The 13,027-nt window shown below is 41.2% G+C and overlaps 2 protein-coding genes across 6 annotated transcripts in view; one reads left to right on the forward strand and one right to left on the reverse strand.

Moving 5' to 3' along the window:
* LOC308401934 (uncharacterized protein) overlaps positions 1–13,027 on the reverse strand; it is a 565,304-nt gene that overhangs the window by 221,062 nt on the left and 331,215 nt on the right. The gene's annotated exons all lie outside the window — the stretch shown is intronic.
* Positions 1–13,027, forward strand: part of setd5 (SET domain containing 5) — a 31,297-nt gene that overhangs the window by 487 nt on the left and 17,783 nt on the right. For 4 of the 5 annotated variants that reach the window (XM_080891316.1, XM_080891317.1, XM_080891318.1 and 1 more), the window contains exon 2: positions 12,145–12,408. In XM_080891316.1, coding sequence (XP_080747442.1) covers positions 12,338–12,408 — 71 coding nt within the window. In that variant the 5' untranslated portion in view covers positions 12,145–12,337. Of the gene's footprint in view, positions 1–12,144; positions 12,409–13,027 lie in introns of those variants that run through there. The other variant, XM_080891319.1, reaches the window with a different exon arrangement.

Consider the following 13,027-nt stretch of genomic DNA (forward strand, 5'->3'; position numbering starts at 1 on the left):
TTGTAACTATAACCAACACACCAAATAACCATATTTTCCGTCTACCCACCTCAGCTACGAAGCTACATAACTTAGCTAGCAAGTACCTAGCGCCTACTTCAATTTATTACAATAAGTTATTTCCAGAAGAGTAGTTTGCTTGGCTGGCTAAAAAGCGACCTTTATCGATGGTCTGCCTTACAGGGCTGCTCCGGGCTGTGTCTGGACTTCCGTGCCCTTTTCGTCGGCTCCTCGTGTTGGTTTTTTTTATAGCTAGCTCGGTAGTCTGAGAATCCATCACACTGTTAGTTTTGTTGAGCTCTAATGTTCGACCAGTATTTGAACTACGTACGTAAATCTGTTAGTAACATCATGTAAGTTAACACGAGTTTTACTCGTGTAGCATTTAGGCCATTAGAGGTCCCTTAATTATTTTTCTTATTATTTTATTGGTGTTAATGTGAAAGCTAAACGTGTCCCAGTTGGCTGTCGTTCTAACGTTACACGAGTACTTAAGTAAACTGTATTTTTCCACGAGAGAACTAATGTCGTTTTCAAACATTTATAAATAAACTTCAAGTTGTTTAAGTTTGAATACCAAGCCCCCGCAGTGGTTAACCTTACAAATTCAAAACATTAGTAACAGCACACTACACTTTTGCGTTTCTAGGCATGTTATTGTGTTAGTGTCAGATTAGAATACAAATGCATTCTGTTTGTTGGGCTTAAAAGTTCAGAACCAGAGCGCACAGGAAAATGCAAACTTGTTTCACCTTAAGTCAAAAACGATTTGTTGCGTTGTTTATTGACAGCATTGTTTTAAATTGTTTCCATTGTTACCACGAAATTCTCAAAGTGTTTGAAAGTAAAGTCGTGAAATGGTTTGCCACTCATGTAAGCTCAGCGGACAGCTGCTGCGTTGGAGAACGTTAGCAGAGGCAACAAATGCTAACCTAGCCTTTGAGCTAACTTTCTGAATGTTCTGCAGGCAATTGTGTCCTTATTTTGAACCAGTATTCTACAGCTCATACACACGCAGAGAAGTCTTTGATGTGTATACACACGATGATGTGTTTGCAAGCCGAAATCCCGTGGATTTCTGCCCCGAGTTTTATGGAAAATACGGCGCTCACATCATGGTGGTGTTTGCTACATCATGTTAATGCATTTGTCTCATTCCTAGCTTCGCTCGGGTGTGTTGTTCATACTGAAAAAGCTCAGTTGTGCTTTGGCCATATATCTCTTGCCTCTTGTTTTCCCTCTGTGGATGTAGGCTCTAGCTCTAACAAACAGAAAACCAGAGTTGTTGGGTAGTGACTTGCTGTTCTTCACCTCCCCCAACCTACCAACCCCCAGTCTCCGTGGTGGCGGTTAAAAGAAATGGGTGGTATTTCAGAGAGGGGAGCGCTTGTTTCCTTTTTTAGCCTCCATTTTTTTAATTCCAGCGTGTGAGTAGCACTGTTGAAGTCTGACTGTAGCAATCACAACTTTTACTCAAGTTGAAGACTACTAAACGTCTTGTTACGTTTTAACACGTCGTACTTTGTGGTGTTTGACATTCCCAACCTTTTCTTGATTATGACACCGTATTTCGTTTTCACCTACACCTCCGTTGGGGTGAGAAGGAAAAAAGCTCTGGATTGTTATTCAATTTCGAAGTTTAGATTAGAGTATCTCTATGCAAAGTAATAGCATAAAACAATACCTTTCCCTGTGTGGCTTATTTCATGATGAGCGTATTTCGGAATACAAACTGTTGCCCAGTTTGTTGCCAGAGTAGAGTTTCTCCTCTGAGTCGCACCACATAAGCTTGCATTGTGCGGAGCTGAAATTCGGCGCTGTGGACGCAGCAAGTAGAGAAGGGAGACAGTGCTTTTGCTTTGGTAGGACAGTTGAATCAAAACCACTGGACGTGAGATCTGTCTTGAATTCACAAGGGCTTTATTTTGTCTCATTTCCATTATTATTTTTTCATTTATTTTAGTTTTAAATTACTTATGTAACTGAATACTATACTATGAACCCAGATGGTAATCGTTAAGTTATTTGTTGTTTGGTTGCTCACCACTAAAAATCTACCTAATAAGGAGATTTGAGGCTACAAAACATATGTGGCTTCTTCTCCACTGAGCCCTCTTTTACCTAGCTTCATGAGTACAAAGGTTACACGTGCCTTGCTGGGGGTTCAGCCAGAGTTAAGTATTTGGATCGATCTGTATGACTATTGGAAGCCAGATCAGTTTTCCAAGGATTGTTTTGATCGGTTGCAACTAGCATTCTCTGAATATGTTTCCTGTCTTTTAATAGACAGAGTGAGCTGCAGTCCCCCCCCTCCCATTTCTTATCTTGAACAAACAATACACTTACTAACAGAGACAAAGACATGGGAGAGAGTAAGAAATGCATCTAGTATTTAGGACAGGGGCAAGTACATACAGCAGCAAACGTTACTTACTTGACCCACCACTCCAAGGAAGCTAAAACTGTACTGCTGGGTTGCTTGTTACTGCTCTGTCGGAAAGCCTTCTGCCATATTGGTTTTCCAGGCCTATCAAGTAGCTTTGCATATGTTTTAGCGAGAGGTGTGTGTTTTTGTGGTGGGGGTAGGGGTAGTTACATCAGTTAGGCTGTCTTTGAGAGCATAATAATCAGTACTTGTGTGTACATGTGAGTGGAAATGTCTGAGGGACATGGACCCTTCTTTCCCACTATGGGCCGCTGAAAATTTGGCAATATGAAGAATGTGCAGACAGACAAGGTTAGCTTGGCCCAGTTTTTGTGTTGGTGAGAAATGCTCCGCTTCACTTAATAATTTTCACCTAGCAATTTAAGACAAAGACATATAACTGCTTCATGACATGTCCTTGAAAGCATAATTGGCCCGAGTAGGCACTGTGGATCATGCAAAATCTTTAGAGGTTTTTAACTCTGGTTTATGTTTAAAGCAGGATGTTGGCCTATTTCCAAATGAAGACAGGATTCTCTCTGCGTGCAGACAGTGGGAGAAGGGCGCAGGGATTGTTGCTGTGAGGGAAAAGGGGGGGGGACCCTATCCTCTTAGCTTTCCATTTGCATGCTGATGACACTCTGTATCATTACATGGAGGGCAGGTGTAGCTATTGATATTGTAATAAGGTTTTGTGTGTGCTGTGCTCATGTGATCAAGTTAGCCAAGTTACCATTGTGGTTCCATGTAACCTGTATTCACTTCAGTGAATATGTCATATGCATTTTAGTTGCGGTGCATTTTATTAACAATGTTTTATTCCTTAAATACAAATTAATCTTTTTTAAAATAAAATTTTAAAGTGTTATTTATCTTTTTAATATCTTCAGTACCCTTGAGCTACCCATCAAGCCTTTTTTTCTTAATTTTAGGTACATATTACTTTCTCCTCTATAGCATTTCCTCTGCAGCCGCTGTGTGTTATGCGGCTTGCTGTCTTTCACAACAGGGTTAAAAACAAGTCCCTGTGACGCCTGCCTTAGTGGTGGCTTCCTATTGGTGCATGAGCTCTGAAGTTGCTCCAATGGGGCGCAGCTCTTCCTCAGTGCTGGGGGAGCAGTGTTGCAGAGGGCTGCGCTGGTTAATTCTGTTTTGTGCCGAGAAGCAATGCTTCTTGGGAGAATAATGGAGGAGGAGGAGGCGGCTAGGGTTAAAAAAAAAAAACAAAAAAACACAAGGCTGAAGGGGGGTGAAGCAGGCAATCTATGTAATCGTCTCTTTTGCTTGCTTGCTTGCTCTTTCTCTCTCTCTCTCCTTGTTTTAGTGCACTGTGATGTTGTGTCCTTCATTTCCTTTTCTTTGTCTTACCTCACATTGCTCATCTTGCTCTCTACTGGTATGTGGTTTTGCATACAGCTTAGAGTTTCTGTCTGTCCCGTCCACCTTTTGAACTGCAGGCAGCCATTTTAGACTTCGCCACATTAATCCTGTTTCTTTCTTTCCTCTCCAGTCTTACTGCCTCTTCCAGTGCTCACCACAATAATAATTGTGATGATGATGAACTGCCCAGCTGTTTTGTAAAAAACATCAGATTGGAAAATCTAAAAGGACAAATCTGGATGTGAGTGCCCTGAGGGTGCTGTCAGTCTGGTAGAAAGCTTAAAAATAAAACAGAGCAGAAGGAAAAGCATTTTTTTGGTACCAAAGTCAATCCAGACAAGAGTCTGCTGCAGATGCCCTTTTTTCTAATGCACAACACTGGGACTAAAAATGGGGTAAATGAGTGACCAGTGCAACCTGGGGGGGGGGGGGGGGGAAGAGAGGGAGAGAGAGAGGGACATCTGACTTGGACTATGAAAGGCTTATATATAACAGCAGTTCAAAATGGCTGCCAAGGTCCACTCTTTTCTCCTTTGAGTGACACCTTCCAGTCTCACACCAGAAAGTACAGCATATGTATGCTGCAGCAACGTGGTGGCAGGGCAAGGCCTCATGCCACTCTAGATAATACTGTCACCCAAAAGAGGAAATGGAAATGTCATGTAAATGTGTTTGTCATGCAGTGAGATCACGTGGTGTAGGACAGAGGGTTTATATTATGTCAGAGCATGAGCTTACCTAACAACAAGATTCCTCCTCCTTTTGTGTGTGTGTGTGTGTGTGTGTGTGTGTGGGGGGGGGGGGGTTCCTCTCATACCTTTGCTAGACTACTCCTTGGAAAATATCTCTTCCCACATTTAGTAGTATTTTAAAGGGAATTCTGCTATTCATGAAAACTCGAGTGTTCTCTGAAGCTTTTTAAAATGTTTAGCTTAGTTAGCTCCCCAACAGAGAAATTTTCAGTTGAGGTTTATCACTACAGTAACCCTGTTGGTTATTATCCTTTTAATGTTGCTGTTGTTTTGGTGCGCTGAGTCAGTCTTTAATAGCAGCCCATTTGACTTCGACTTCAGGGGAAGAATGACCATACAGGTGTGGCAGAAAGACACTGTCTGAATTTTGCTTAGTCCTTTGTTTTTTCCTCTTCAGGGTTACTGAGCCTGAAATGGACAGTAGCTGGCTTGTTTGGCTTGAAACAGATGATTGATTTTATGTCATGCTTAGCCCTGCTGTCGACTGCTCTCTCCCTCACCCTTCTTACAGCACCCACTTGGCCTTTGTTCTCTATTGTGTGTCTCTCATCTCCAGTCTGGTCCTGGTCCATTCAGGCAGCTGGACATTGTTGTGTTAATGGCAGGCCACACTGCACTCCCAGGAAGCTTGACCGCTCAGCATGACAACAGCCACATCATGGCTAAAGTTGAAGCATTATCTAGTGACAGATAAACTCAGCTGCAAGTCACTATAGCATATAATATTCTTAACTGTGTGTGGACCTGATGCTTGCATCACTTATTCATACTTCGTCCCTTTACCCACATGTTTTGAGGTTATGCAGAGTAGGCTTTGTTGTTTATATTTGTGTACAGTTGCCTGAACAGTTGGCTGATGCCTCAGTCAGATCACAGCTTGTTCCAGGAGCATTCTCAGCTGGCTGGCTGTGTGGAAACCATATCTGTTTCAGGCAGCTCTTGCACTTTGTAATTGTGGTTGAAGCCCACGATTATGCTGCTGCAGTGCAGTGAGGGATAGTCTGTAGTCCCAAGTATCTGAATGTTTCATCTTGTTTATTCAAATGTTCTATTTTGCCTGGTTCAAAGATTTCAGGGAAGAGAATGACACAGTTTGGAATAAGCTACTGATTGAGCTGTGTGGGTGATTTTTGCCTTCTTTTTATGAGAATAATAATAGTAATATTTTGTTGCTTGAGAGAAACAAACTGTTATGTCACCATGGCAGTGGAAGCCATTGTTAGTCATATTAAAATGTACAAATGAACTACGTGGATAAAAATACCTTCCATAAAGGCCATCTTTTCATATCCTCCCTTAAGAGGCTCATTATCCTGTAGATGTTCTGTGTTTAGAGAAATCTGCGAAGCAGCATTATAATGCATGTCAAAATGCTCGGTACAAATCTATGTTAAAGTCCCTCACATCCTGTTTAGTGTGTGTGTGTGTGTGTGTGTGTGTGTGTGTGTTTATCATTTTGTTTTATTGTGAATTTGTTTGGGTAAGTGTGAAATAAGATCTGGACTGAGCCATGCTCTCCCTGACCGCATATCCCGTTTGTCTTTAAGCCAGGCCCTATTGATTTGCCTGCTCTTCATCTTCTATTTCCTTTTGCTGTTGCTTAGAGTGCAGTTCAACCTGCACATTTCTGGGGAATGGCAGATATATTCATATCCTGCCTAGTACAGCCAGCATGTGTGCGGGGGCAGAGTGAGGGGGTTGGTGTAATCTCACTGGACTGTACGTGTTGTGGAGGCTTGGTCGGGCACAGGTGGACACTGTGCATGGACATGATGTTAAACTCCAGTTTTGTTTTTGGGGAATTTTTTGCTTTTGTTGTTGTTGTTGTTTTTGTTTATGTTTGTGCCTGTGAAGACCACTTATTGGTTTCATCAAAGCTATAGGTGGCAAGACATGGTGTTTGGCCTGCTTCGCCAGTTAATTTAATGTCTTAGTCAAAATTGTAATGGCACATAAAATAGAAAAAAAAAATGCACGCACAGGTTAATCTTTGTGAAATTGAAATCTGAGAATAGCCACTGGCTTTGTATTTCTTTCATTTTCAGAAAGAAAAACAAAGCCAGTGGTTGTTTTTCAGTGTTCTACCTGTAGTGTAGTGTACCTGTAGTGCCATGTTCTTTGTCTCTTGGAGGTCATTTAGCTCTTAGTGTAGCTTCAAAAACAGTATTTTAAATTTGCAACACTGAAGTCAACATTTTACTGTAAACAAAATGGCCACAGTACATGCTCTAGAGTTTGTTCAGTTGACTTAATTGCATTTATTCCAGTGCTGTGCCTTTCTCACATGGTAATATCAGCATTACCTTAATGCAGAAGTGATATTGCAGTCCTATTCTAAGGCTTGGAGGTGAAGGATTTTATAACTCGTTCTTAAATGCTACTCAAATGTTGTATAGTTCTAGTCAACCACATTACTGGATCATTTTTAGAAGGAAGGTTGGTACTCTAGCCTTCTCGAATGTTGTGGAGATGTACAGCTCATTGTCCTGGTTGGTGGTGTTGAACTGGTCACTGCCATTGTACATTGAAAAAACGAGAATAAAAATTTATCTGAGTAGCATTTCTGGCATAGATTACCAAGGGCAGTTTGTGAAGTTGGCTAGTTGCACCATCTAAAACAAAGCCGTATTCCTCAAGGACACATTATCTGTATTGGGATTGAAAATGTTGGTGTAATGCTTACCAGCAGCAGGTATGATGCTAAACTTTTGAACATTCACCATAGTTTTTTGTTACTCGTTCGATGTGGTAAACCAAATCTGGACTTCCTGTCGTTTTGTAGTTTTTATTGACTTAATCTGTACATTTCTTTAGAACAATGTTTTGTTTTTGTTCGTTTATTTGCCAAATTAATATGGTCCACCATGTAAGGTCGTTATAATTTGGTTACATAAAGACTTGGTTAATAGTGCTGCAGTAGAGGAAATGATCTGGACTAAGATTAAATTTGCCATTCTGTTGTTATTTGTGAAGCACCATGTTAGATTGTGTGTGCATATATGGCCTAAATGTTATGCATCTATCTGCCACCAGATGGCGTCTTGTTGTTGAGAAATGCCAAACATCTGTTACTCTAGGCCTGATCTTATTATTAACACTATTACCGTAGCTTACCTCCACCCGTGTGTGAATGTGAGAGTGAATGAATAGTGGCATTGTAAAGCGCTTTGGGTGCCTTGAAACTAGCCTTGAAAAGCGCTATATAAATCCAATTTTTTATTATTATTATTATTATTATTATTATTAGAATGAGATCACGGATACCGGTAGCATAAATGAGCTTTATCCGAAAGGTGGATGAGCTCTGGCCTGGCAATAGGATGACAAGTTTAGTCATTCTGGAGGGGTTCAGAGTAGAGCCGGTACTCCTCAACATCGAAAAGAAGATGGCTGTTGCCTCCAGGGTAAGCTGTTCCAGCCTGGCATGTCCTACCAGGTCGAGGCTCTGGCGTTGATCTGGGACGTGCTGGGAATATTACAGTATTTTAGGACCATAAGGCGCACCGGATTATAAGGCGCACTGTCGATGAGCGGGTCTGTTTTCATACATAAGGCGCACTGAATTATAAGGCGCATTAAGCGAAACAAAATCGGATCAAACTTTACTCAGCTTACTCTTTTTGCTTAACTTCCGTACCATTGATTCATTAATATTGAAATCTCTCGCAGCTGCTCCAATCCCTTGTTGTTGCAGTATATTAATGAATAACCTCGTAATGTGGATGGATTATCTCTGTTGTTCTCCTGAAGTTTGGTCCATTTACAGCATCAGGAGCCCTCACGTTAACTTTTATTAAGTAAAAAAAAAAGTCAGCGTTCATCCCTCCAGCTTCACTGTGTTTATGTTATGCTAACATAGCTGTGTCGCTAGCGATCACATAGCACAGCATTATATACCAGCTAGCCCAACTTCAGTAACCCTACAAACGTCACTGCTGTTTAGTTTTCTGTCTTCATTTATGTTGGAAGTGATAGCAGAGCTGTACGTTTAATTTTTTCAGAAATCTCTCAGTCAGAACATGCTATATCATGTTTTTAGGTGGAAACTAGCGAGCTAACTTCCTGCTGACTTCTGTTTTCATGGATGCCTGGATGTTAAACTTAATTGTTACACCTGGTAAAGCAGCAACACTGATAATTTTATTAAAGGTGAAAATTTTTAGTTTTTAACTCTCAGTGATGCTGCAGTGTTCGTTTGACTTTGGGGCCTGAAGCGGACGGAGGACCTGGATTACTCCGCCAGGCGCCTGACTACGGTAGCCGTAATGCTCCGATAATCCATCAAGCGGTGCAGCTTCATAACTTACTAAAGTCATACTAAAACATTTTTGACAGATTTTTGAGCGCCGTGTACCTCATAAAATCGGTTCGAGGTCAGTAAGCACAACCAGAAATCATACATAAGCTGCACTGGATTATAAGGTGTACTGTCAATTTTGGAGAAATTTAAAGTTAAGTGCGACTTACATTGTGGAAAATATGGTATGTCTATGAGCTGGCCTGGGAAAGGCTTGGCATTTCCCTGGTTAAGCTGGTGGAGGTAGCTGACGAGAGGGAGATCTGGGATTCCTTGCTGGTGCTCCCGTGACCCACTTCAGATAAGAAAATAGCTGGATGATGTTGTTTTGTTATTTTAGAGTTTATCTTTTAGTGCAGTGCGTGAGCAGCGTACATCATTCATAGTGTGGCGCATTGTGTTATGCACTATTCAGACGCAGTTCATTCATTTTTCTGATGTTAATTTGTCATATTTTAATAATATATATGCATGCTCGTCACTATATGAAATGTGCTCACTATTTAAACCAGGTATTTGTACAATATACAAAGACTCGTCTGGCATTATGAGAGAGATTTAAGTGACGTTTGTGTCTCCTTATGAGCTGTTCATTTTGTGTGCATGTTCCTCCCCTTTGGACTTGTCTCCGAAATGGCCTCTGTTCTACTGAAGTGAAAAGACTTTGAGCCTTTTGGTAATTTGAGCCCAGTATTCATGGCTGGAGGAATGAACAAGGGAGAGAGGGTGGTGTTAGGGAGGAGAAGCGAGGTAAAGAAAGGCTTTCCTTCTTCGTATGGAATTTACCTCCCTAGCACCCCGTCTGGTTCTTTTGGAAGGATCCCAAGTAGTGAGACTTTGAGTTGGGTAGGCCCAAGGTGTCTATTTCTGAGGCAGTGATCTTCCACAGGGATCGCCAGCAGCTTAAAGAGCCCCTGAATGAGGTGCTCTACTACATGCCATCTTCTAAATATCTAAATCTGAGGCAAACTTCAGTTAGTCGTTGTCTGTCTGTGCTTGTTGTTTGTTTTCATGTATCCAGTAAGTCATGCTTAAAGAGCAGTTCCTGAAAGAGCGAAATATTTTTGTGTGTATGTGTCTTGTGTCCTTATCTGATAGATGCATGGGAGCTGTTTTCTTCTTGTCACCTTCCCATGTGCATAGGCACATGTGCATTTTCAGCTCTATGGTGCTGACATTCTTTTTGACAGTGAGCTGACCTTGACATTATTGGAAGCTCCCAATCTTTCTGTAGTTGTCTTGGGGCTGGGGCACAAGGGCAGCACTCGCTGTAGCCAAGGGACCACTCTAGAAATGTCATGCATCCTGTTGTTCTTAATTAACATGGATGCCTGCTATTAAAGCAGCCTGTTTGAGTGTCGGGCTTACTCTTGTTGCAATGGATCTTATCACTATGGGGTTTTATAAGCTAATGTATCTATGTGCTTGTTTGACCAGGGGATGACCTTGGTGAGAGCCAAATCCTCTCATTGTCGTGTGAACAGCGCACAGGAAGACGTGTTCCTCTTTCTGCAGATCTTGCCTTTAGCTCCGCTTCTGTCAGGGTCGTTGAGCGAGCGCAAGCAGGAGAACAAGATACAGTGTGGGTCAGTGTTTCAGCTAAGTGTGGTCACATGACAAGAGGGATGGGCCTCATCTTGAATGACTCACCTCTACAGCTGTCTGAGCAAAAAAGCGCCTCCTATTGGTTTCTCCATTACTGCATCCTGATGGGAGTGTAAGCAGAGCTGTAAATCCCCTGGTTGTTTTTTCTGCTCTTTGAATAGTCTCACCTCCCTCCTCCATGTTAAACACCTCCGTATGGATAAGAGATGGGCCCATCACACAATGTCCTTATCAAGTTATCATTGTAGACGCAGGCAGATAAATGCTCTCTTCGACTACATGAAGCCTTTATTGTCAAGATGACTCAGCAAATTTGGTTCTTCGTTATTTGTGCAACAGTGGGTTTCCTGTTTAATGTTTAGGTTATGTGGTCATGACAACCTGACAACACTGTCAGTTTTCAGTCAAGGCAGTAACCTGTTGTAAACTCTGGTAGTTGTTTATATATTAATGTTTATATATGGTAAAGTGCCCTTATAAACAAGCCCTGTCTTTTTCATTAGGGAATGTACATTCAGTTAGTGGTCATCTTTTTGTGTCTAATCAGAAATATGGACTTCACCATAAATGTTGACCTTTGGAAAGCTGTTGGAAAAAAAAATGTTGGAGGCAACTCAGTAACTTATTCATTGTTTAATCAAACAGCTGTGACAAGGAAAGTTGTTTGAGTAGGTATAGAGTCAGCGTTTCACTAAACATAAGTCTGTAGCCTTTTTTCAATGCTGACACTCTGATTCCATAACAGGAAAACCACACTAAATATGAAAATGATTAACAGCTGCATTCAATTTAGCTGTGTGTCCAGGTTCCTGGCATTGCACACACTTTCCCTTTGGTTTACTGCAGTGATTTGCAACCAAGGGTACAAGTACCTTCGTGGGTGGGAGTCAGGGTTGCTTTCGTGGGAAGTAACTGACGGTCCACTCCCCAATGAAACACTTAAATAAACAAAAGTAAGAACAGGAAGTATAAATTAACTGCTAGGTGTCATGAAAAACCTGTAGAAATACACAAACAAATACAAAAATACCTTACTTGGTACTGGTAACAAGTGAAACCTTTTTGTTAAAGGCCTACACGAGAAGTTGCAACTAGCTAACAATAAGGATAAATGAGCAGAAATGTTAGCTAAACATAACAGAAAAAATACTATGTTTAGCAAACAGTTATGTTTTGTAAGACATTTGAAAATTATTAGCTGTAAATACAGTTAGCAGTTAATTATGCTCTAAACATAAAGAGTAAACCATTTGACTTTTCATTTTTAAAGGATTTGACTAAATGTAAATGATAAATACTGCAGTTGAAATGTCAGGCAATAGGTATGGATGAATAGTTGTTGGATGACAGTTTGCAAAAAAGTGAAATGGATATGAAATGTGAGTAAATTGTTCTTGAGTCCAAGATTTTCAGGAAATGGGGCAAAAAGGTTGGCATTTGATGCCTTACTGGAACCGTTTTATATCTGTGCCATTCCTGATATTACATTTAAATCACAATAATACTTCCTGTTTTATAATATTAGACACACAAAGCTGTCTATAGAAGATAACATGTCTATGATTGAATATGCAGTTCATTCCAAGATGCATTGCTTATTTTGAGCCATTCGTTGATTGTCTGTATTCAGGCAATGGATCTGTATGTAACTGATGGCATGTCTGTCTTGTACCCATTCTTCTCAGGTCCCCCATGACCGTGAGCCGTGGGCTACGGCTCGGCGGCACCCCACCTCTGGAGTGGTCTGTTGCTGTAATTGGGACCCTGTGATTCCTCGCTTCACCTCTCCTCCTTCCCCTATCCCATCCTGTCCCCCCCCTTCCCCTCCCCTTCCTCCCCCCTCTTCCCCCCCTCCCACGCGTCGCTGTGCTGGACGTCATGAGCATAGTAATCGCTCTGGGAGTCACCACACCTGAAACGTCTTATTCAGATATGGCTGCTGGATCAGAGTACGTAGTCAGTTTCAGCAAGGTGTGACTTGCAAGAAATGTTCTGTAAGAGCTGGGTTTTGTTGTTAAGATCATCAGCTCTACTGATTAAAATGTCTCCCAACCTCCTTATACTCATATGCGGATGTAACATGGCTTAAATAGAACAAGAGTGCCAGGAAAACAAACTTCCTGTTTAACCTGATTATCTACATGTATTGCTACTGTACTGCACAACAAGGAGTCAGATAAGTTTTCAACCATATCCAGAGATGTCTGGAAAATGTGCGTTTATGTGGAACTATATAATGCTCTAGCTGCTCATTATTTGTTAAACATAAGCGTTAATGTGGTTGAACAGGGAATTTAAGATTGCAAAGATCTGACCAAGGGCAAAAGAGTAAAGTAGCTTGAGTGCTCAGGGCAAAAGAAATGCTGAAAGCAATGGCAGTAGTCATCATAAAGCAGAACATTTTCTTTCTGTTTGAAGGGCATTTCCTGTGTTTGGAAAATGTGATTATTTGTTTCTAACAAAGTATGAATATGATGCTAACACTGCTGCACCCCCAGTGCCCTCTAAGATGAATTCAAGAAGCGCTTACACAATGCATAATCAAATGTGTTATTTTGAAATAATTTC

Source organism: Rhamphochromis sp. 'chilingali', assembly GCF_963969265.1.
Source record: "Rhamphochromis sp. 'chilingali' genome assembly, chromosome: 9".
Classification (NCBI taxonomy): domain Eukaryota; kingdom Metazoa; phylum Chordata; class Actinopteri; order Cichliformes; family Cichlidae; genus Rhamphochromis; species Rhamphochromis sp. 'chilingali'.